The 26265-nt window shown below is 40.0% G+C and overlaps 1 protein-coding gene across 2 annotated transcripts in view; it reads left to right on the top strand.

Annotated features, from left to right (window-relative positions):
• The first annotated feature begins 306 nt into the window (after positions 1-306).
• WASL (WASP like actin nucleation promoting factor) overlaps positions 307-26265 on the top strand; it is a 52565-nt gene continuing 26606 nt past the window's right edge. The window contains exon 1 of one of the 2 annotated variants that reach the window (XM_074903194.1): positions 307-755. In XM_074903194.1, coding sequence (XP_074759295.1) covers positions 636-755 — 120 coding nt within the window. In that variant the 5' untranslated portion in view covers positions 307-635. The remainder of the gene's footprint in view (positions 756-26265) is intronic. The other variant, XM_074903195.1, reaches the window with a different exon arrangement.

The following is a 26265-nucleotide window of genomic DNA, read 5'->3' as shown; positions in this document are numbered from 1 at the left end:
GGACAGCGCCGCGCCGGTCCCCGCCGTGCGGCCGTATCCCGCCAGGCCCTATCCGGGGCAGGCGGCGGGGACCGCTCGGCTCCTTCCTCCTCTTCCTCTTTTTCATCTTCCTGCTCCCCGCCTCCGCCCGGCAGCCGCTCGGCCGGCCGGGCAGGTACCGAGGGGCAGGGCGCGGGCGGCGGCGGTGACCCGCGGGCTGCCGAGGCGCGGCCCGGCGGGGCGGGAGGCGGCGCCCCCCTCCCCGCGCGCGCATGGTCGCGGCGGCGGCGCGCGCCGGGCTCCCCTCTGGCTGCTTCGCGCTGTGGTCTCGCCCGCCCCCGCTGCCATGTTGGATCGCGCGGCCGCCGGAGCCGGGCCGGAGTTGGAAGTTTAGCGCCTCTCGGAGGGGCGGGCGCGATCGGCCGCCGGCGCGGAGCGGCACCGGCGCGGCTGCCCCGCTCCCCGGCGCCCCCCCCGCGGGCCGCCGGCAGCTGGCTGAGGCTCCGTCCACCCTCTCCACCTCCCTCCTTCCCCGGCCCCGAGAGGGAGGCTCCGTGATGCGGCTGCTGTGAGGCCGCGGCGGCAGCGGAGGAGGAGGGGGCCACGGGCGCCAACGGTCGCAGGGCGGCGAGGGCAGCGCCGCGCCGGCCCCGGCCATGAGTGGCAACCCGCAACAGCAGCCCCCGCAGCCGCGGCGGGTCACCAATGTGGGCTCCCTGCTGCTCACCCCGCAGGAGAACGAGAGCCTCTTCAGCTTCCTCGGCAAGAAATGCGTGGTGAGTCCCGGCCCGCGGGGAGGGGAGGGGGCGGCCCGCGGCTGTCCCGGGCCGGGGACTCCGAGCCCGGGACCCCCAGCCCGTCCCCACCCCGGGCGCGGAGGGCCAGGGCCGGGGCGGGCAGGGGGCGTGTGAGGACAGGCCGGCCGGGGCGCCGGGAAGTTGAGGGCTGCGGAAGTTGGAGCCGGCCCGGCCCGCTCCGCTGCCCCGGCCCGGCGCCCGGGAGGGGGGCGGCCTCCGCAGGCCTCGTTCCCCGCCCGCCTCGCTCGCAGCCCCCTGGGCGGTCGGAGCGGACCGGGGGTGCGGGAAGCGGTGAATGGCGGCGGCCGCGGCCCGTAGCGCGTGTGACGAGCCCCTTGGACCGGACCGGACCGGCCCGGCGGGGCTGCCTACTCTTCCGCCGGGCCGGCTCCGGGCGCAGCCGCGAGCACCGGGACGGCTCCGAGACCGCCTCGAACGCAGATGTGGGTTCCGTTCTTCCGCGCTCCCCGACCCATAGGCGCTGAGCTCCCGGGGGGGCGGCCGGTGGGGCTCACCCCTGCCCTGCGGCCGACCCGCGCCCTGCTGCGGGAACTGGCCAGTGAGGGAGCAGCCGAGGGGCTCGGTGGCAGCAGTTCAGTTGCTGGACGAGGCCGCGACGAGCCCCAGGTGCACCTGCGGTACAACAAAGCAACGTTGTTGAAGTTGTTGGAAGGCTTGTATCCGTGCTAGGCCTGCCTCGGATTTAGTCTGTACTCCTCCTAGTCTAAACAACAGGCTCATGTACTCAAATGCAACTTAAATACTGCATCTCTTCCTGTATCTATATAAAAAGGCAACATAGCAGTTAAAAGAAAAAGCCTTGTAGTAAATGTGTTACCAACTATATCAATATGTTCTTCGTTTTCAGAATACCTTTTTGCATGTCAACATAAAACTCTACTAATCTGTATTAACTGCTTGAAGGCTCACAAGTTAACCACTTTCTTTAGAAAAGAAGCAGCTTTTAGAAAAATCTTGGTTTTGAAAAAAAAAACTAAAAATGCTTTTTTGAAAAAAGAAAAAATGCTATAATTTGGAAGCCACTGAAAATCAGGTTATCTGGCTGTCTTCTGATGCCTTGTGTCCAACACCTAACATACTAATGTTAGGCACCATGCGTCCTCCTGCATCTCCGTGAAGAGTAATGAACTTAAAATTGTGATTTAAAGCAGGATATCCGTGCTGTCATAATGGTTCTACATAACTGTTTGGACTTTGAAATGGTATTGTTGATCAAACTGACTGTTGCAAGGAAGGCATAAGATGTAGTAACTGAACAGGAAGTAGGTGATATTTACATTGGAGTGGGTTAAATAAGATGCTATCACAGTAACTAAGTTAAATGGGTCAGAAGGTGTCACTGTAAAGCATGTTTTTTGAAAAGTAATAGATTTGCAAAAAACAAATTAATTGAACTGCCTTCTGGCACATATTCCATATGTTTAGCTCCTTTGCAAAAAAAATATAACTCTTCTCTAAATTTAAAAAATGGTACATGAATTTGCGTGTGTAAGATGATTTCCAGTTTGTTTTTCTACAACTTGGATTTTCTTGTCAAGTGAACATATTTTTTGTTTTCATTATGCTCAGCTGTAACACTCACCTACTCAAGTTCTCAACTTTTCTGCATAAATAGCATGTTGAAAGCAGACATTGGAGGTAGATATCTTCACAGTATCTGGGTGTCATGTGACTTGTGACAGGTTGATAACTTCCTAGACATAACTTACTTTGTATTTTTCTTGAAACTACGCATTCTTGTGGTTTTCACAGAATCTCCATTGATTCAACTGAGTATCCAACTGAGTATCTTCTAATTGTGGCCCATTCTCCCCTTTTCCCCCAGCCCTACATGCTTTCTAGGTTAAGCATAGGCTTATCTTACTATAAGTGAGGGTCTCTGCTTGATCTTGAGGATTTGAGTGTTGAAGCTCTAGAGATATTTAACCAGGCTTTTTTGGTTTGTTGTGGCATGAGCCACAATGACAATTCAGAAACTAATTAATGATCAGATTGAGCATCTCTATCCCTTGGAGGGCAATGTCTATCAGAGAAGTGAAAGGGGCGCCTGGAGATGGTAACAACTTCGACTGTCTAACTTGAATCCATGGCGTCTGTTTCTCAGAGCCTGATAGTACTCTTGATACTCTTGACCTTCTAGTCCTACTCAGTGTTGGCACACTATGCTGAAAAATGCCTTTTTGGTGTAATATACATGATATTTGATCTCTTAATATGCATGTCTGAATTATTAGTGAAGCTTCACACTGTAAATGATCCTTTTTAAAGAAAGGAAGAGCTTGCGAGTTTTGTAGGATGCTACAAGCTTACTTTCCCATCAGGTGAATTGTCCGTGCTGCCTGGCTGCTATGGGTAGTGTTTCTGTCAGAGTGTGTGATGGATATGCTACTGGATGTGATGTGCATCTGCCATATCATCAGAATTGTAGGTTATATTTTACTTGACTTTGTGTTTAGATTGCTAGTGAAATGAATGCCAGAGGAACAGTTGAGACATTAGATTATGATCCTAGATACTCTTTTTGTACTAATAATTTATAGTGCTCTTATGGAGGGCATAGTGATAGTATCAGTCCTGAGGGACTTGGTTAAGAAAGCATGTGGTGTTCTGGACCTGATTTTTTTCAACAGTCTTTCTTTTCTCTCTGTTTTTTACTGATAACAAGGCAGCTACTTTGATATAACATTGAGGATTCAACTACTTGATTTTTGTTCTATGGAAAGCAAAGGAATTTATCAAGTAGCTTTATTTTGATTGAGTACTTGCAACCTGTGAACTCCGATACTGACATAATTTCAATGGCATCTTAAGTAATGATGACTGGTGAACACAAAAATTACCTGGGAGTGGGGGAAGTGGTGAAGAGCCGTTGCTCTTTGTGTGTTGCTGAAGCTGATACCATTTTCTGAATTACTACTGATACTTTAGGAATCTCATTGACTAGTAGGCAAATGTGCATACAGAAGGTTACTACATTTTTTTTTACCACCTTTTTTTCCCTCTGCTTGCTGAGCTGTAAAATGCTTATCTGAATCTATAAGCAATTAAAATACCTTTGCCCATGACAGATTGGGTTTTCAAAACCTAGCCACTGGCTAATAGTCAAAGCTGCAGCTATTGTTGATTTGGTTGAAATATGAATCCAAATGTAGAACTACTTGCAGTAGGTATCCAGCATAAGGTAGCTCTATAGGACTTTTATTGTGGCTTAGGCATGTAACTAATTTTTTTTCAGGTACATGACATTGTTAACTAGGTCAGATGTAAAATTTACTATCTGTAGAAATTTTTCAATAATTATTTTTTATCATAGTGTAGAAATAAGTCTATGTAAACGTATGCTAAGGTGGGCTATGAGACTATTTCTGTGCATATTAATGAAATATTTTTGTGGTTATGCCAAACTTGGAAGGTTTTACTTAAGTGTACTTAGTTATAAATCAGTCACTTTAATTTTGTCCTAAGCAATGAGTTTTGTAAGGAAAAGCAAATGCTAAGTGTCCCATTAATAATTTTTAATAGAGGATACTTTTATAATTTGCATGATTAACATTGGCCAGTAATGTCACTGATTAAAAATTATTTTATTCCGTAAAAATAATTTTATATTTGTGAGAGGTCTTAAAACACGAAAAATGTGTACTAGATAATGTTAGAAGTAGGTAATGGAGCATGGATATTTTACACTACTTAGAAGTGGGACTCAGCGCTTGGATTAGGTATAATGAGTAAGGCTAGGAATAGGTTATTTGTAAGATCTTGATGTGGTTGATAGAGTAAACAGGAACTGGTAAAGAATGCAGAAAGAGAAGTGACACAGCAGTTAACTAGGAAAACTGTTTTGGCTGCTTTTAAAGTGCATGCGACCAGAATAAGTTTGTATGTCAGAGCCAAAGGACAAATTACAGTAATAGTTGAGATAAAATAAAAACCTGAATGGCAGTTATAGCTCTTAATTGATAAGAGTTAAATGTTTTATCAAGAAAAGATTTGTAAGATTACTTATGCATATAACAGCATGAACTGAGACTTGAAGGTGGACTACAGGTCTAAGCAACCTCTGTGGCCGAGAAGTTTATGCTGCATGCTGTACATCCAAAAAAGGTTGAGATTGTAGTTTGAAAAGCAGTTCTCTCTTGAACAGATAGGAAGAACTGAGTCATAAGTTCAGAGGTGGTTATCTCATCTTTGCATGTGTTTTTAAATGAGATGCAGAGGAAGAAGACAAAGTGTAAAGGAATCTTGTGTAACAAAAGAATATTGAGAGTTATGCCTGGATTTCTTTGAGGTTTGTCCTGTTCTAACAAAAGACATGTAACATCTTCATATGCCTCACTAGTATCCACTGGAGTCATTTACCCAAACAACTTATCAGCAATAATCTTCCCTTCTAGAGGGAATTACATTGTTTTTTTGACAGTTTCTCTGAACCAAACCTGTGTCTACAAAACTGATTTTCATAGAAATGGATCAGATCAGACTCTTCAGAGCAAGTGGCTTAGCCATTATCCTCAAACGTCCTCCATGTATCTACAGTAGGCTTATCATAAAGTGTTTCTCATGCTTTTTTTTTTGCTCACAACTTGCTATTAAGATAAGGTAGTAAACTATGCTGTAAATAGATTACTTGCCCATGGATGAGAAGTGTTTTGAGACCGCATGTGAACACTCTGCAGGGCGTTGCATCTCATAGCTCTATGTCTGTGAGACAAAGCATCTATTCACAAAGGATGGGATTCAGTTCAGAAGTAAGAGACAAATTTAGGTATTAAAATCCCATCATTGTCAGTAGACATCACTGACTGTTATCTAAATCTCCTATTCAACTTACTTTAAAAAACTTAGCGACTATCAGTTGAATTTCTGTCTTTGCTTCAGTGACTATAGTGGTTACATCTCGTGACCATGCTTGTAGCTGATGTTCTAAACACATAAATTTGTTTCTTGACGTGCAGGATGAGTCCTGCTACAAATTTGAGTCACTGTAGATCTCTGTTCGGAAGTGTTATGCATTGCTAAACAGAAGGTGATATAGTAATATAGACAAGTACTTCAGTCTATTAAGGCTTCAGCACTCTTGCAATTCTCTCTGAGCTACTTTGTAGATTTTTTCCTCTGTTTTGGAGGTAGTCAAGTGCTGAAAGTCTTTTAGCATACCTGTGGTTAATCAGCTGGTCAAATATACCACTCATGCTCCTATAACATGCTCTGGAATCCTATAGTGTACAGATGTAACAGGATGAAAGCAATTTGTAGTCACAAGCTGTTGTGTTGTAACTTACCAACTCTTCACAGCTAAGAATCAGATGGAGGAATTTAGAAGAACACAGAAGTTTTAATATAGGATTCAAATGAACAGTCATGTGTTGACTACAAGATTTCTACCAAGATACCACTTACTTAGGAGAACACCTAAGGAAGAGGTAGTTTTTGTTAGAAGATAAAGATTGAGTTTACTATTTCATGAAGACATGCAGAGAAAAACCTCTTTATTCTTCCTTTAATGAGAATTGATGTGATTTCTCTGCATTATCTGATCACAAATATCGATTTGAATCTGTTATCACTAGAGTGTTTCCTCTGAATATTTTTTTCTGGGGTTCTCAAAGGTTTAGTAAAAGCACAGTTTGTAGCAAGTAGCGTGTATAAGATCCATCTTATACCATGCAATTTCAAGGTAAAAAGGTGATAATGGAGAATGTTCTAATTTTAGATCTCGGATATCTTCTGTCTGAGGAGTTCTGGTACTTCTGCCTGAAAAAACGCCCCTGTCTTTTCTGTAGAACTTATGACCCTTATTGCTCTACTATTAGGGTCTCTAGTAGTGCTGGAATTAAGAACTTGTTTACTGCTATCATTGGTTAAATATTGGCTGCAGATGCCAGCAATGGCAGCAATTGCCACTGGCAGCTCCTAGCTCAGTGCCAGAATGGGTGAAGCATTGAAGTGGTTTGTGTGTGATGAGTGAGTGTCATCTAGGAACTTCGCAGTGGCTCATTAACCAATATGATGAAAGGCTTGGTTCTTGCATTGGCCTTTTTTATAGGCAGTGCTGTCTGCAGTGGAGACGGGGTTTGGTGAGATATTAAGTGCTTAGTTTGTCATAAGTTTGCTGTTCACTTTAAGCCACGTGGTAAGATTTATGGTGTCCTCTCTTTCAGTGAGTGTGTTTCACAGGCTCGTCTCTTGAGGAATCTTTGTAGTACAGAAATAAAACTTAGTATAGCGCAGGACACTTAGGGTTTCATGACCTAATACTCAGATAATAAAATATAGGAAGTAACAAAAGTGTGTCATGGCCACTAGATAGAGTTGCTTATTGGTGGGTTAGGGTACAATTTTCTCAAGAAAGGTTGGCATTATGCTTTACTGGGACACAGAGGGTTGGTGGGTTTTTTTTGTGGTGGGTTTTTGTTTGTTTTTTTTTTTTTTAATTGGCCTGTTGGTTTTCCTTGTAACTGGAAATAATTCAAAGTGGATTTTCAGAAGTGTGACATGACTCAGATGTTGTACAAGATAGTTTTGTTTCTCGAGGTATTTCCTTGGGTACACTGCCACACTACCTTCTGTGGCTTCCAGACATCATGTTTATGCCTGGATAACCAATAAAATGTGCACAGTAGGTGTGCAGCTACCTTCAGGGACAGTTGCAGTTAAATTCAATCCTGAATCCTCAAGTGTGCTGTGATCTTCACATAACAGGAGCAGTGTACTAGAAAGCCCAAATGGAAAAAGAAGAGATGTAATGGAAACAATCATAGAGGTACTTTCTTAGAAAGCTGCTCACTTGCTTAATTGTTCAAATATAGTAGCGTTATTTTCAGCTTAACTGTGAGTTAAAGGCAGACAATTTTCCTGACACCTCTTTGTGGTTATGCAGTGAATGACACTTTAGGCATCTCAAATTGGAATGCCTGTGTTAAGAATATATGATTCTGGAAGAAGTTCATTAATTGTACAGTTCCTGTAGACTTAATGTTCTATGGAGAAGATCATTGCTGGCAAGGAAACTGTTGCTGCAGAGCTCCACGGCATACTGGCAGATTTGCAGATTGCAGCTCACTGTAGACGCTTCCTTTCATACATGGATCCCCACCTTGGTGAGACTGTTTTCCCTGTACTGTTTATTCAGCCATCCTTAAAATCCTCACTGTAAGGTAGCTTTTTTTAATTTGAGTTTTCTGAGAAATAGTACATTTTCTGGTTATCCAATGTGTCTAGCTTAAAGCTGAAAGATCCCATTAATGCTTGCTACTCAAGGTCATATTTCCATTTCTGTAAGATGGTTTCACACACCATTTTTCCCTTCAGAACTTTATGTGTAATTCAGAATTCTCCTGCATTCATCTTGCTTCCCTTCAATGTGATTATTTTGCCTTTATCTACTTTTGTTATCGACTTTATCTACTCTAGCCGTTATGCAGCATAGGAGTGGTATAGTTATAGAGGAACATACCTGTGCTCACCAAGCATGCTTTATATGTGGGAATACTCTGCCTGCAATTTGAGAAACACCGACCTAACAAAAGAAAATGTAGCTTTCTCCTCTTTGTAAAGCTAAGCAAACTATATTTCACTATTTGAACTCCTAATTATGGAAATGTAACTCTTGCCTCTAAGATTGCAAACACTTTAAAAAATGCATTTACTTCAGGTGTTACCAATGATGGTTTTCCAGAAAGTTAGCCAGCACTTGGTGAGGTTATTTAGAAGATAGATGAAATCAAAATATGGATTCCTAAATAACGTTCTCTGAGTATTAAGTAACAAGGCCTAGTACTTGTCATGATGTCTAGGCTGAAGAACAACAAGAATTTTTGAATATGGGAATTTGGCACTGAATCGTAAAAGTTTTCTTCCCCCTCAGGGTGACAGCCAAGAGATTTATTTATCTGTATGTGATTTGTGGATAAGAAAATAGATTAGTATTAATTAGTTGTATTAATATCTTTCTTTCAATGTTAGGGATAAAGAAAAGTAAGAGATGTTTTACAACCTTCTTAGTACATTTTATGATAGAAGCAGTAATATATTGACTTAAGAAGAATCTTGGTTTCTGCGTAGAAAGTAAAGTTTTAAGATTTTTATACAGCAGAGTACGGTAAAGTAGGTAATGATATTTTAGGAATTAATTTAACCACTATTTCTTTTGTAAGACCCATCCTGATGATTTACTTTAAAGTCTTGAACAGTGATCTCTGTCCTCTGAATTTTGTCTCAGCTTTCATCAGGGTCTCCTTGCACTCTCTTATCATACACCCTCTATTTTAACAAGTTTTCTGTCCTTCCGTCCTAGAAAAAGAGTCTCCTTCCCTTATTTCCTCTTTCCCCCTTGTACCTCAAGTGCTTACAGGATCTTCCTTTCTCCCTTCAGCCCCTGCATCCATAATCTGCACAAAGATCTCCAGCTAGAAGTGTCTCCCTTCCTCACCGTTCTTCATCCCCTTACTCCCCTACTTCTCAGTTCCACAGGAGCTTTGTTCTTGCTGATGAACTTTGTATCTCATAAGACATGTAGTCCTTCTACTCATATCCAGATAGACATAGCTTGTATTCTTCTAAGTCAACAGAGCATTGCATGAGGAAGGAGATGAGGAGACAGTCTGTTTGCTGCTGCATACATAGAGTGCACTTCAGCCTGAGATACAGCCATGAGACATTTCTCTCCTGTTTCATCTTCACTGGCACAAAGTCGTTGTTAATGTTGTTACAGAAAAGATAAATTTTGATGGGTAAGAGGGGGAAGCAAAAGTCAGAGTGTGATATTCCTCAGGCTTCTTGCACTGCTCCACCCTCCAATGCTGCTTCTCCAGGGAGGACCAGGCTCTCCAGTTCTAAGCTGCTATATTAAGAAACTGTATACTGGAAGATACAGCTTCAGCAACTCTACAGACTCAGATCTGAAACCACAGAATTGCTTAGTCCAGCTTTGAGTGAACTGTAAGTTATTTCCTGCTCCGCTAGCCATGTGACAGTTCTCTCTGTGCACAGCTAAGATGTGGTCATTCTTTGTAAGTAGACATTTTTTTTCCTTTACTCCCCCTCAATCAGCCAAAGCAAACAGAAACATCACTTGGCTTATGACACTAAATATACACAAAGACATCCAAATAGGCTTCTCTCTGTAAAACTATGCTTGATTTTTGCGGTTAACTGAAAAGAGGAAGAAAACTATGAACATCCTGTAGTGGTATGTGTTCTGTGCAATACCACAGGCAAAAGCTTCCCCATGAATTTGCAAAGAGGAAGCAGTAGTTTTTTAACAAAATGCAGAGCTGTTTTTTCTTTATTTGTCTTTAGTCTGTAGTTAAGGGTATCTCTGGTATGAAATTAATTTTATAACTGGACACACAGTCATTAGTGTTTTTATTTTTAGTAACCTGACTATTAACAGTTTCAAAAAAATACATATGTGGGGCTTAATTTTGTGTGGTTTTACATCAGCCAGTATTTTTCAGTCATACAGTAGATGTCACTTTGACCTTTCTTAAACAATGTTGGCCTCTAAGTGTTGCACTGCACTGTTAGCACTGTTCTCAGTTTGTGTACCTGGAGCTTTACATTTAAAACTATACAAGGTTTTAAAGTGTCATTGCAACAGAAAATGCTCGTTGTGCTTGATCTCTAGAACTCTGTAGTAATTCAACAAGCCACTTTTTATTAAAAGAAATTAGTTTTGTCTTTGAGAGATTTGTTCATATCTCATTCACGCTCCAATCTTTATGTACTTGAGAGACTGTTAGGACATCTGAACCTCTGCAGAAAGCATGCCCTTCCTTGCCTTCATTCAAGTGTGGACAAGATGCAACACACCTAGTTGCATTACAGTTTTGTTTGATCGGATGAATGGAGATGGATTTGGTGCTCAGCGTTTCTGTAGGAAATGTAGATCTAGCTTATTCCATATCATGTTTTTGACTTCATCTTTTTATGTTGTTTAGGAGGTCTCTCATTCAGTGCTTCAGTTCTTCACTGAGACTTTTCCTTAACAGTGTCTTTGAACATCTCTGGTCTTTGCCTGTAAACAACAAATCCTGTCTGTTGTTCTGCCCTGTGTTCATATTGTTTATCTGAGAGCTGCTTATTGAACAAGTGTTTCTGTTGCTGCTCCAAGCTTCATAGTGTGTAACCAAGGGGTCCATCCCTTACACTGGCCATACCTGTCTGGACCATACTTTTCTGTCCTCAATAACCAGAACTGACAGGCTCAAAATGCAAAATACCCACCCAGTGTACATTGAAGCTTAGTAGCAGAAAGATGGATCTTGTCCTTTCTCTCACCTCTGGTCTGTCAGCCGTCTGTGCTAACATACTGATCCTAACAGACTTAAGTAGGGCAGTAGTATGAACTCAGGCACTGTTCTGTGACTGTCCATGGTATATAATATACACTTCCTGGCACAGGTTTGGGTAGTGCTAGTTAGTATTCACTCAAATTAACAAGCATGGTTTTGGGAATAGAATAGTGTAAACACAGTTCCTAATAGGGCCTTACCCAGTCTGTGTTGTGTTGGGTGGAGGGAGAGAGTTCTTCTGTGCAGATGTGCATTCTGCTGTACCACTTGCCACTAGATCCAGAAAGTGCCCCTGGACCTAGCTACTAATATTTGCACAACCAGGTAAAGCTACCAGGAGACAAAAGCAATTGTAGTGCTTGGGATGGGGAGATGGACGTGAGCTATCTGTTCTAGTATTGTCAGTAGGATCTACATCACAGATTAAGGGTCAGCTCTGGTACTGGTCCCGTAACTGTCCTCTCTGACATCAAGCCAGAGTCAAACCTGGTTGTCCTGCCAGGAACAAAATTCCATCTTTTCTTTCTGCTCCTAGAACTTGATTTTGGAAACCTGAGAAAATGCAGGTGACTACAAGTTTCCAGCAAAGGTGTGCCTGTGCATGTAACAACCTACTGCAGTGGAAAAATTATCAAGTGCATCTGACATACTACAGACACAAGCTCATAAGGTTCTTCATCCTCTTCTCCGATTTCAGGAGAAAAAAGATCTATTTTGCCCTCTGCTAAGGAGATCTGTCTGTCTTGTAACTGTGCTTCTACAGGCTGTGTTAGGTACAGCAGGGGTGACATTAAGGGCTGCTGCATTTCACTTACTGCACTACTTGATTACAGAGCACTGGCCTACCAAGAAAATGAATTTCTGTCTAGAGTTTTCTGATGAGTATTTTGTAAGCAATTCAGGAAAAGTTTTGTGCATCTTCAGACACTCCAGGGCTGCACTGAGGTCTCTTGGAATCTTTCTTGCGGCTGCATTTTGGAGTGTTTTACCAGTTTTCTGTCAGTTCAGATGCAATAATTGGTTTCCTGCTTGAGCTCCAGAGACAGTTCTAGGAGGTGAAGTAGCATATTTAATGATAGTTTAATTGTCACATATTCTGTTCTGGTGTCTCACCTTAATAATTGGTTCTGTCTTGGATGTAGAGGTATGAGCCCAGGAACCTTTCCAGTTCTGTCTTCTACATCAATAGATCTGTTAGATCGTGTTTAGATGTCTCTGTTCTATCAATGCTTCCCTGAAGTTTTCATCTTTTTCCCCCCCCTAGTGTCCTGTGATCTCTTTCCCCCTCAAGCCATGGTTTTTTTTCAATGTCTGCTTTTATAAGTCAGCACTGTCAGGAACTGGTGATGCTTGGTGCTGTACAAGCAGTTCTCCCACAGCAGGTAGTCTTTGCTTCAGAGCAGAAGGGAGATAACAGTATTCAGAAGCTGAGTGCTTTTTAGTTTTAATTTCAGGATGGTGACTTGCATGTAAATGTTGGCTGCGATAATTGCTTTAGCAATTAAATGACGTAGTACCAACATCCATGTTACTAGAAATAACATATTCTCCAAGGTCACCACATACAGATAATATCATTGTGATGCAAGTCTGACTTAGCAAAGGGTGTTACATAGTTGTCTTATTTCAAATAAGCAAACCAGCCATAAATAAGGATGTCTGCCATTTGTCATCAAGTCTGGTTTTGCATTTCACATGCTTTGGGCACTTTGTTGAAGTGCAGCATGGTGCCCTGGTTTGTCAGAGTAACTTGGTCCTTAAGTGAGATGACTGACATCACTTCTTTGACTCTGGAGTTCTTCAGAGGATTGTAGTGTTTGTTGCAGCATGGAAGCTTTTACATGGGGATGGGAAGATTTAAAGATCTTAGTTCCACGTCAGCTAATATAAAACTCAAGTTCTGTATCATATTGCACATCGCGTGGTGGATGATAGAGGCCGCCTTTGGAAGGATCCACTTTTGAATAACAGATGTTCTATAGGATGCTTTCATTGGTGAAGTTGGCTAGCCTTTCAATTTCTTCTATAAATCTGCTTCATCTTCTGTAAATAGTCCATGTGCCCAGGAGTGAAGTCTGGACTACCAAAAAATCAAGGCTTTGCTCCCCACCCCCCAGCTTGCTCAAGGTCTAGCTGTGTTACTGGAACACGCCCAACACCATCTTCTGGTAGAAAGATCATCAGTGTTTATACCACAGCCTCGACATTTCTGGCAAATAATTGAATTCTTATATCTTTTGAGGACCCAGTTGTACTTTATGAACATCAGACTTTAATCTGATGTTCATAACATTTACCATGCTGAACCTCTAGCAGTAGCATTGCTGTTATGTAGGTCTCCCTCCTGTGCTTATTCATTCCAGGAGTCTGGAAGAGATACTCTGTTTATCTAAACTCATATAAAGTCTTTTGAGTAGGGTGTTATTTTTCTTGAACACTGTCTTAGACAGTTGGGTAATCAGCTTGTTTTCTCTAAACTGTATACTCCTGGAACTGGTATTCTGTACACTCAACATCAAGAGCTTTTTGTTTCTGTGCTAACAGATTGAGGCTGTTCAGGTGCTCAGAGCAATTGATGTAGTTAGTTGATCACAAAGGGAGGGAATACCCATATAAAAACTGGAAACCCAGAGTCTGCTTTGGCAGGGCATACGTACCTTCTTTCAGTTGTGGGGGCTTAAGTTGCATCAGCGCCCTTATGGAGGAATATCTCATTTCCAAAGGAATTTTGGAAAAATTACTGAAAAATTTATGTCCTTATAATAACTTTTTTATTCTGTTTAATGGTTACAACCAGTATTAATGAACATTTTTATTCTGTTAGTGTGGTGTAACAATATACCTGCTATCTTTATACTGTCATAAAAAGCACTGTGACTTATCATTGTGTAAGTGGAGGTTTTCAGAAAAGTGACAAACACTTGGCCTGACAGTCAGGTTGTTGCCAGTTCTCCCAAGCAGCAAGAACCAGTGACACTGAGCATGTTAGCCTTACTGTCAGCTTCAGAACAGACTTGAAGACTTGCAGAAAAGGCATTCAAATTGAAGCATGTAATGCTTCAAATCTGATGCTTGTTTAGGGTAATGATACTGGCTGATTAGACTGCCAGTGCAATACAGTTTGATTGTTTCCAGTATTTCATTTTCATAGGAATCAAAAGCAATGCTATCTTAAGATCCTTTTTGTTAAAGTTATTATTTTGGCTCATTTGGCTGTATTTCATTAATTCAGACAATACTTACCAAAAGAGAAGAGGTCAGTTTCAAACCTAATGTAAATGTTCTTTGAAACAAATATTTTCTATCTGAAGAGTTTTAAAAATATTTTAAAATACTGTGTTCCTGCTAAAATTATATTGGTGTGATGTTGTGGATTCCAAAGTCTTATTATTGATCTAATAAATACTGATTTTCTTTATTGTAAACTTCGTTTCTCACACAAGATCTAGTGCTATTTTAATACTGTTGTAAGTAGAGTGAAATAATTTTTATAATTTGTAAATTCTGGCTGGTACATACTTTTAATTTTTCATGTTGCATATTTGTTATTGATGCTGAACAATGTTCACAAGTTATGAACAGGGACGCAACAGTACTGGAGAGCTAATTACGTTCATTTTTTTGTGGGGATGCTTTTGTTCTGACCCATCCAAACATATGAATATATAAGAATAAAAGACTAAGAACAATATCACTGCCTCTGTTCCTTGGTTTTGTCTATGGTTGCTCATTAGAAGTATGTGAAATTGTACTATCAGCTCCACAATGATGGGAAAAAGATGTATTGTGTGATTTTTAAACTGGAAGCTGGTGAATGGACATGGACACCACAAAGTGTTGAGTGCAGAGGAAAAATACATCCTGTTGCTCTCTTCCTGCAACATTTTGTGTATAAATAAACACTTTAAGTGTAAATGAGTAGATTCTTTACAGTTTTTATTGTTCTGGTTGTGCCTAGCAGAGCAGTCAGCTTCGTGATAAGTAACATTCTGACTCCTTACAGAGTACCGAGGAAAAATTTTCTGCTTCAGGGAAGGAGCTTTCCAATTCAGTTGCCCTCTGCATTTATTTTCCGGTAGTGGGTAGTAAGTTCAGAAAGGGAATTGTCAATTCTGTTATTAATATCTGAGTTTCAAAATTGTTCTTCATCTCAACTTTTTTCTAAGTCCTAGCTTGGCAGAGGTCGGTTGTATCATTTATTTTCTCACCTTGAAAATTGAGTATTGCAAACACAGCAATTCCTTTCCTTAAGGTTTATTTTCTTTCCATCAATGACCTACATCAAATATTACCTTTGTACTATTCATTTGGATAATCCAAGGGGAGAGTGTAACAGAAACACAGATTGTACAGGGGAGCTTTTCTTACATAGTAGAAATTAAGGATTTTTTTCACAGTAATGCCTGGCCTGAGAATTTAAATTTAGATAATTTAGAGCCCATGCTACAGGATATGGCTGGGGGCAAGCTCTTAATGCAGTTTTTAAGAGGCATAAGTAGTAATACCAAAAGCTAAACTAAAATATCTCTACCGTTTTTTATTATGTAGCCAAATTCTTTGTAAAAGAACCTAGATGTATATGATGATGATTGCCCTTATCGAAGGGCTGTGCTGGAACTAGGATAGAGTGCCTAGTTTTCAAAACTACTTTTGTCAGGTCATTATCTAGTTCCTCTGGTAGTGCCAACATCAGATTCATTTTTTTTTGTGGTGCATGGTCTCATGATTTTCTCAGTCCTTATGTACTGAGGCTTCAGGGCGGGGGGGGTTTGTTGCTCAGGGGTCAGGATCTCAGAAGTCTCTCTCAGAAGAGACATCTGAGAGATGCCAGGTAGGTGGGAAAGTACTCTTGTTTCATAAAAATAATTTTTCTTTTGCTGTTAAGTTTTGACTTATGTGCTTTGTGCTCTTTATTCTCCCATCTTAAAAAAAAAAAAAAAAGTGATGATGATTTACAGAAACATTAGGAAGTTTGTTACAAAGAATTTACAGCTGTGATTTGTCTAAAATGAAAATACATAACTTAAGCCTGAAGTTTGCATAGAATTGTCCACGTAAGACCACCATTCTGTGATGCTGCTTTCAAACTACTAAAGTTTGTTTACATATGGGTGAATTTAAATGGCTTTTGGCCTCCACAATCCACTGGTAAATGAAGTGCTTTGGACCTACAAAGAAGGAGCTGGTACAGGCAGTGACAGTTGTAACTGTTAGCTGTAATAAATCTCACTTTACTCAAGGGGCATCCCTCATGGTAAAAGAATATGTTAATTTCCTTATCTAAAACAGCCAACAGTGACCAGGCTATCAGGTATTAATTAATGTTCATGCATGGGGGAGAAAACTAACGCTAGTGATGTGGAAATCAAGTTGGTTTTGCTACTGACAGAGAAGATAATGTAGTGTCTACACACACCCCCCCACCCACAAAATAATGTATATCTGTCGTGGCAGCATACTTTTTTTCTTTTGTTTTTCCTTCATCAGTAGTTCTCAAGGGACTTTACAGAGGTAGAGGTCTGTATCTCTGTATTACAGATGAGGGAACTGAGTCATAGGGGAGAAATAAACGTAAACATGATGCAGCAGGCTGTTGCCAGAACTAAATGAAGAATAGCAGTCTTCCACACATTCAGCTCGTGCTTTCACTATTAGGCACATCTTCCACTCCAAAAGAGGTTTTAGCATTGTATTCCTAGAATGAGCTTTGAATATATCCAGGGATCATGCAACTAATCCTCATGCAATGTTCTCCCATAGTATATCTACTTTTTGAAACTTATAACTGGGAATAACTTTATTCATAGCAGACTCGGTGATGTAAAAAAAGATAAAATCTTATGTACAATTATGAGTTTCCTTATATCTGAACATGGCAGTTATATTCAAGTCAAATGTGAACTGCTGAAGGAGGAATTAAAACATGTTGAGTTGTGGCACAGTGAAAGTGTGAGGGGGGTTGCATCCCTAAGTACCCTTATGTAAGTGGATTGAGTCTGCTTTACAGGGCAGGATGCAAGTTGTATACACGATTGCAAGGCCAGTTGCTGGCTGTTATTCAAAGAGGTTTTACTTTTAATAGCCTTTTCTCAAATTTGTTAATATTTTGAAGGGGGTTCTTTGTTTTGTATTGGCATGAAGTTAATGCTGTCTTATAAAAGGTTTTTTTTTTATTTCAAAACACTTTTATTTCATCTGAAGTCAACATTCCTTACTTTTTTCTGCCCTCAACTGTAAAGAGCATAAGAAAAGTTCACCTAAACCTCACCTCTGCAAAGTAAATATTAATTTTTTTATATTTTTAAATCTGGACCTGGGAATATCAGTAGATACTAAATAGCATTTTCAAGGGCTCATTAATGAGTGTTCCAGAGCTGGGATAATGCAGGAATTCCTGAGGCTTATGCTTCACATCCTTTCTTTAATCAATTTAACTGTTGTTCTGAAGATTTTTATTTGTGACCATGGTGATACATTTACCATTAAGTGGGTCTATAAAGAAATATAGTGGGTCTAATTCTTAAAAAACACATACAAAACCAAAGCAAACCTGTTTTGTTTTTTATGGATGATGAGATTTTCTCACATTTTCTCGAAACATACTCATGTTCAAAGTGGGTGTGAGGATCTTCTTATATGACCCTGCATTAAATATAAAACTAGTATGTAGCATCTAGAAAAACGTTATTGCATAGAAAACTGAGTGATTGGTGAAGGCTGAAGAAAGAGGACCTTCGTGAGTGAAGGCATCGGGTTGCTAGTAGAAGAGAATGTTGAATCAAAGGAGCTGGTTTCCCTTGTAACTGAATAGACAGTGGAACAGGACAAAATAGATTCAAGCTCCAGTTTTATCCCATGGGGTGCATGAAACTCACGGGTTTTGCCTTGAGTCTATATGGCTTGAAACACCAATCTGCAATTTCTGTGTATGACTATGAAACATCGTTTTGAGAACCAGTTAATCTGTATATCTGTACAGTGCTCCTTTTGTGTAAGGATCATTCTAGTCTTGGGAGTCTTGATTACCTTTCCATTTTGAGGCATTTTAAATTAGACGTTAACATTTAACCTAAAAATTCCCCGAGTTTTGAAAAGGAACAGTCTTACATGACTTGATTCTGAGTGTCTTGACATGCTGGAGGTGGGAGTGGAACTGCAAGACAAAATGTCTGTCTTCTGTAGTTAGAATTTTTGCTCCATGGCAGTACCACGGTAACAAATTTGTGGATGGCCTGCGTGTAGCACACTTTCTGTTGTTTTGGAAGTAACTAAATGTATGACTTCAACAACAGAACACAAAAAACTGGATTTTGTCACGTGTCTGCTGCTTTCTGGCCAGCCAGGAGTTGAGCAGCATTAAGCAATGAGACTTAAGCAGTAAGACGCAGCTGAATAAGCTGCTAATGATGCTGTGCAGGTAAACAGGAAGTGACAGTGTTCAGCTTGCTCATCACTGGAAACCCCAGGTTGTGCATGTCATCTTGTAAATGACCTGCTAAATTGAGATAGATTGGAATATTACAATCTGGAACATGCTTGTGGTTATGGCTGTCGTATCTCTGGAATGCTGAAGTCTTGCATGTGTTTTCTGAACTGAGGTTGTAGGATTTAAAAATATCTTTATTCTGTGTCTGATAAAAGCATGTCTCAGTTAATCATGTGCTATTTGATTTGGTTTTATATGCTATGCTGTTTACCCACATCTTAATTGTTGGTCTTCTCTGATCCACAGTTGAGCAATGAGTATCTGAAAAGAGTTGGCCAGCTCTAGCTGAACTGGGGGGTTTCTGGGAGGTACTGGAAATGTAAATGAACTTGTATCTGAAGACACTCAGAAAAATGTGAGTTGTTTGTAACTGGCAGATCAAGGGTTAGGAGTGAAGGATCACTTTGCCAGACAACTTCAGGTTTAAGTCTGGACAAGCACTTTTATAGCACTTTTTAGTTTTGTTAAACAGCAGTCCTTTGTTTCCTTTCTTTTTTATTGTAATATCACTTAGTGATCACTGCTGCATTCTCCACATCAGTAAAAGATACTCATTGAGGATATTGCAACTGACTTGTGTGCTTATCAGAACAAGGCAGGGAATCTGTTATTGGGTGTTTTGTTTTGGTTTTTTTTTAAATTGAGTTTGGTCTCTTGATCCCTTAATTTTATTTTTTTTTTAAGGAATCCCTTAAATGTGTCATGTGGAACTGTCTTTCTTTAAGATCCTCATGTTTCAGAAACTATAGGAAATACCTGAAGTGGCTTTTTGTTATTTCAGAAAAACTTCCTCTTTCTTCTCCCTTCAAATAAGAAAAAGGCAGCATCTCTTATGCAGTGGCTTTATTTTTAACATAGCCTAACATTGTGTATAGGTGGAAAAAAAATATTATTTTCTTAGCATCTGTGTACAGTGCATTTTTAAATCAGTGAGTGATCATAGGAAATTAAGAAATGAAAAAGCTTTAAGCTTAAAATTGAACACTGTGATTGTAGCAAATAATTTCACAAGCAGTACAACTGGTAAGGCCTCGGTGTCTTCAGTTGAGTAATTTTTCAACTTTCACCAAATAAAGCTTTTCTCATGGGATTGGATATTTACAAAAGGCTCTCTTATATCAGTTCTGTCAAGCAATGTGAAAACTTGCTTTAGTTTTCCTGTCTGTGGAGCAATCAGTCTGTCTTCTGAAAATAATGTCATGTAAATGACATTAAAATTAGACGATTTTTTCCAGCTGCTTAACTTGTTAAAATCTGCCAGCAAACTTCTGAAGTTCTGTATTTCTTCTTTTGATGGGAAACTAGTTTAAAACCCTGTCTGTAGCATCTAAAGATAACTTTTTTGCCATGCACAGTTGTCTTTAAAGATAAGATTATTAGTAATTTGTTAAATATATCTTTAAAACTATTATACCGTTAAACATTGCAGTAATTTCAGTTTACCCAAACTGCAAATAAAGAAGTATTCAAATCCCCAGTGGATGAACACTGTCACATATCAGACTCATTTTTGAAGATTCTGGAGGCAACCTGGTGTGACAACATAAATTATAAGCCAGTCTGAGAGTTGTGAAATCTGATTTTTTAAAATCTGATTTTGTAGGGAAAATATTGTGGAGTCTTATCAAGACCGTATCATCACACCAGTTTTTGTGCAAGATGCAGTAATCATAAATAGCTTGATCCACTGTTCTTAAGGGGGAAAAGCTTGGAAAGACAGTCAGATGCATCCATTGTACTCGCTTTTCTGTGGACTGGGCCCAAGTAACTAATTACAAGTTGATTCTTGTGAATACTTATTGAGACCTTTAAAATCTGATGAAAATGTTGTGTTTGTATTTCTTGCTGTTATGCCTGAGTTGCACCTTACCATCATACTAGACGCTCATGCCTAAGAGGATACCTACTATCCAGGACTTATAAATATTGTAGGATTCTGAACCTAATTAAACTCAAGTTTTCTAGGTTTCTGTGAAAGTGCTAGCAAATATTTTTGTCTAATCTAGCAAATACCTCTTCTACTTACAATGTGGAAATTGTTAGGGAAACATACTTGCATGTTGTTTACATGGCCTAATTAGTTAGGGATAATCCGAATAGTCACTTTTATTCAGTTCATTTAAAAGCACCGTTGGAGGAGATTGCAATGTGTGCCTTCTGTAGGATTGCGTGGTGATGAGAACATTCACCCTGGAAGTGGGTTATCAGCCTGGTGTAGCAGGAAGGGAACACACTGTTCCCACGTGGCATAAGACATCCTCAATGCCAAGAAAATAGCTACTTTTCCTCTTGAAAGGGGACCACTGTGCAGAAGGAAAATGAAACTGCCAGAAAGAGTGAGCAGAGCTTGGTTGTGTGGGCCACCAAAGGCCTTTGTCTGAGAAGGGGAGGCGGTTCCAGGCCTGGTTCCTGGAGCAGGTTTTATGTTCCTGTGTTAAGAGTGATGAGATAAAATGCGTGGCTGTGTTGAGCACTGCAGAAACATTTTTGGAAGCTCCATATATTTATGACACTGAAGATAAGGTAATTGCAGAACAGCAGGAAGGTGTTAGCACTGTCTAACCCCAATTTTCTTTGCTTTAAATAACGTGAATTTATTATTGACATTTAAATGTTTATTTGCTTAAACATAAGGGGTTTTTGAGATAAACTAAGGTTTCAAGCAGTATTTTTGCTTGATTTGTCAGTGCTACATTTTGGATTTTTTTTCTGCAGAATAATTGTAATCTAGAGAAAGAAATGGGAACCACTGAGTTCTAATTGTCTAATTTTCTGTGGTTTAGGCTTGATTTCTTAGAGTTAGCTATCCTGCATTCTCACTTCTGCTTCTTGTCTTTCTCATTCATGAGTCTTAATGAGTTTCCACATCTTCTTCCATGGCTCAGATAATACTAGGCTACTGGAGATTGCCTTGGTACTGAGGCTTCCTGTCCTTGTTGTGGTCAAGATTAGTTACAACTCACTGTTTTCCACAGTGCAGTGGTACTTGATGTTAGCTCCTGAACCCTGCTGTCTGAAGAAGACTATTGCTTACCACTGTTTTAATGTCAATGAATAGCAACAAGCACTCATTATTTAACAGTCGCCCTATAAGCAAACTTGCAGGCTATCTTCCTGGTCTTGTATCAAAGAAGAAATGAGTGACCCAGGAGCACCCAGCATCACATGGTCAGGCTTCATCACATTGATTTAGCCATAGTAAGAATTGCGACCATAGTAGATCTTAAAAAATGCCTGCCCATGGTACCTTTTCCCCAGCTGTAGTATTGATCAGGATGACTTTTCCAGATGTGCACTTTAAGGAGAAGATAATGGAAATACTGATTTCGGTTTTTACTGGGTCTGGATTGCTCACAACTATTCACCATGGCTTTTCTTCACAGAAATCTAACAGTAGCAAATTGTGTTCACTGTGATTTGCAGGCCAAAAGTTTTCAGGCTGACTTCATGATGAAGCTACAGGCATTGTATCAGCATGTTTTTTTTCAAGAGGTTACTCTTGGAAACAACTGCTACTACTTGTATTCTTACATTACAGGGCAGGGTCTTTTTTTCTCCTGTTTTATTTGTAAGATACTTCCAGGCGCTGGGAAGGATAGCTAAGAAAAGCAAACCTGTCATGAGCAATTAAATTACGTGTGTATGAAAGGGTCTGCACTTTTATTGGAAAAAGACTGAAAATCACTGCTAGCATGTCTTCAGTACTACTGTCAACACGTAACACATAACAATACTGAACCATTAGTGGAATGCATTAAACTTAGTTGCATTTTTACAGGCACTAAAATTGGAGTGATTAAGCACTGGAATAGGTTTGCCAGAGGTGATTTAGAGCCTTTAAACTTAACTGGACAGGACCTTGAGCAACTTGAACTCAAGGCTTTTAATTACCCTTGCTGTGAGCAGGAGGTTGACCTGGAAGACTTACAGAGGTCATGTCCAACCAAAGTTATTTTATGAGTCTTTGATCTTTAAACCACAAGCAGTTGTCAGATGTACATGAGCACTACAAAAACCATCCCAATGGGTCTTGAAATGCTTTCTGTTCTGGTGTATGCTGAGGTGGCTGAACATCCTCTTACAGCCTCAATCTTGCTGCTGCTCTTTGTTGCGACTTTTGATCCACTGTGTTAATGTCTGTAGTCTCCTGTAATTTCTTAGCTTTTCATAATCCATGTTAACCACAGTAGAGCTAGTGTGATGGCTCTTTCTTGTAATGAGATGTTCGACTGTCTGTGTTGGTGTGCTTTACTGTTTTTGAAAAACACTGAACTACAGCAAGTCATTAACTTGACAGGCTACTGCTGCAAATGTTCACACCAAAAGCTGATCAAAGTACACAGCTATCTGTTGCCCAGTTGGAAACTATCAGTAACTGCTGTGATCACATTCTACAAATGTGTGATGACTACTTGTGACTACCTTTTGCAGGCAGGTGGTGTTTTCCTAAGCCTTGTGTTGATACCGCATATCCTGCAGTATGTGTGTCAAGGATGAGACCAGCTCTGCCAGTGAGGCAGCCAGTGTATAAGCAACAGCACCAGGCTTATTGCTTCATAGCTAATCAGTTTGAGGGGTGTGACAAATCTCTGGAATGAATGGCATGTCCTCTAGTTGGAGGTTGACTGTGGAAAAAATAAAGGGAACTGAAGGGATTTGATTTTCATCTCCATGGCCCATCAGTTGTTGGTGGGCTACCTTATTTCTTTCCCCTATACACCTTTTCCAGATATACAGGTATATAAAAAGAACAAGATTTTCTCAAAAACTGTTACACAAAGCAGTAGTGCCAACTTCAAAATCCTCCTCCTGAAAATGCAGTAATACTTTAGGTAGTAAGTAATAAATCAACTTACTATGTCGGAGAAAATACACTGATTACATTGAGTATTTAGTGGCAATCCTGTTCAGTTCTGTCTGAAGTCAGACGTGATCTCTTGTGCAGAAATGTTTGCATATAACTTTAAAGAAGCCCTGCTTTTAAATGCCGCATTCTCTTAAAGAACGCTGTGAGAAGCTGAGCTGGTTGTATTAACTGACTTAAAACTAGACAAAGTAAATGCTCATTCAGAAAATGCAGTAGAATACTTAAATTATATGTGTGTAAATGTTCTCAGATACTACAGTTCTGCAATTAAAGTTAAATTATTTTTTTAAAAGTTGAATTTATGTGTCTAGGATTCATAATGATATAGATTAAGTTTATGGTTCATATATTTTTACAAGTTTTAAATTTTGCTGATGTTTGTAAGTTTCCAAAGGCTGTGGATGATTAAATATTTTTGCCACCTGTACAGCATAAAGCATGGCATCACTGCTCTGCATGATGAAACTGAACAGTGGCTGAAGTAAAAGGCGTTGTATTTTGTGGTCCTTCTCCCCCAAAAAATACACCTTGTATTTTTTTCTACATTGTCCCTCTACTAAAAAAAAAGACAGTGATATATGACAGTGGAATTTATAATTACATGTTCTAACATGTGAAAGCCTCATTGCAGTCTGTCAACACTAGGAATTTGCACAGTGCTAATGAATAAGTTAAAATGTAATTGAACTCTAAGCTTTGTAGGCCTCAAAACAGCACCTACTTTAGATTCAGTGAAATTGCCGTCTAGCTTGTAAATTAAGCTCTGCTCATAGGGTATCCAAGTGTACATTAAATCTGTTATGGTTATGCAGAATGAGGACACACTCTCTTTGCGTAATATTCTGCCTGCTCATGGGGTATGTGCTGGTTCAAGGTTTTATATGCAATCGTCATCAAGTTACAACAGTTACTGGTTTACCCAGATAATTCAGTTGGTGCTTTTGCTGCTGGATACCATAGGAAGCAACATGTAAGGAGCCCTTTCTTGATGCAGATAGCTGTCTTCCATGCCTTGAATTTAAGTTGCATAATTCCTGCCAAGACGACACATTTCTGTGGGTAGTCTTGGTAGGGAATTGGGCTTGATTTGGAGAGTTGAGAAGGTTTCTTGCACAGACAGGGGGATAGTTGCTGTGATTGGATGTAATGCCTTTGTTAAAACTGTAGAATGTCCCACCTGTGCTTTTTTTTATTGTCTTGTGTCTGCAAGATTATCAGTTTAACAGGGAGATGATATTGGAGAAAAAGACTGTTAGCAGAAGATTTGAACAAAATCTGGCCAGTTGTGCCCAAAATGAAATCTTTGCCTGTTGCAATATAAGGGGAAAAATACCATCTCTTATACCTGCAAATTAATGTTGGCGAATTGTTTCATTGTGGTAGTATGGTTAATTCAAGGGTCCCTTTTTTACTTATCTGATGAGCCCAGTTATGATTAAATTATTCATATTACTCTGTAGGTTACAGGGACAGAAATTTTACTCTACAGTTAGTTGTAGAGCATTTGAGGAGGCAACTGCAAATCTTTCTTTTCATCAGTCATGCACTAACTTTTTTCTGTAGGTTACCAGACAGATTAGTAGTCAGCCTGACAACTTCTGAAGAGGTGATTTCAAAGAAGAACAGAATTACATCTTAACTTGTGAAAGTTACATCATAGTTCTTGAGCAAAGGTTAAAGTTCCCACGACGAGTAGCTGTCAGTCTGGCTATATTACTTTGACTCTATTTTAAGAAAATTGGAAGTTTTTTTGATAAAAATATCTCATGAAACTTTGGTTATTCTTTTGTTATTTTAAACCAGTTGAAAAGTGTGACATGGGCAGTACTGATGTTTAGTAGATAATCTTACAGTGTAACAAGACATGCCTGTATCCTAGATGTCAGCTGTTTTGGCAAGTAGTGTTGATGAAGGCAAAATGATGATTGTAGAGCAGGTGGGGAAAACATAGTATGGAGCCCATTACTCAGACTAGATATGACCCCTCCAGAATGCTCTTGGAACATTGTAACAGATCTGTGAAAACATCTGCTTTATGTACCATAGTGAAAAAGGAAATAAAACTCTGTGACTTACAGGGAAGAAGTAGAGAACAAAACCAGAAAACAGTATTATTGTGACCCTATGTTCAAAAGACTAACAGACTGGATTAATACAACATAAGTCTCATCCCCTGTCAAAGGAGGATATAGTAGGTCTAGGTAAGATCCATACGAGAGTGACAAGGCTAATTAAAGTGTAAAACTATACAATTTTTTTCTTGGTACAAGAATGACTTAAAACTAGTATCACTTCCTAAATGCTGGAGAACTTACAGGGCACAGAAGTGTGACAATTATCTGTAAAAGCATGTGCAACATGTAGAGGCAACTATGAAACCATTAACACCATCTTCTAGTGTTAAGAACTGGGAGGAACGCTCAACTGAAACTAGCAGGTGGCAAACTTTTATCTAAAAGTAGCTAACTATTCACACAGTGCATAAGCAAACCATGAAATACAGTCCTGCCCCTTGTTGTGATGCCCAGAAGTTCGCACGGGTCTGAAGTGATTAGGTAAATTCACAAAGGAAAAATCCAACATGTGCTGTAAAATACATATGCTGATTCAGGGGAGCTTTGAGCTCCAACCTGCCATTTGCTGGGGTTATACTCCCATGGTGTAACGGTGTACTCTCGTATCCTTACCTAGGCATCTGGTGCTGTTGGGCAGTAGATCCTGGGATAGATAGCCGCTGGCCTGTCCCATCACAGAGCCTTTAAGCTTTATGTCCTTATGACTTGACTGCTAAATAAATATTCTTCAAAGGCTCCAATTTTC

The sequence above is a fragment of the Athene noctua genome, chromosome 3, assembly GCF_965140245.1.
Source record: "Athene noctua chromosome 3, bAthNoc1.hap1.1, whole genome shotgun sequence".
Taxonomy (NCBI): domain Eukaryota; kingdom Metazoa; phylum Chordata; class Aves; order Strigiformes; family Strigidae; genus Athene; species Athene noctua.
The sequence above is the reverse complement of the archived record's forward strand: the minus strand, read 5'-3'. Positions and strand labels throughout refer to the sequence as shown.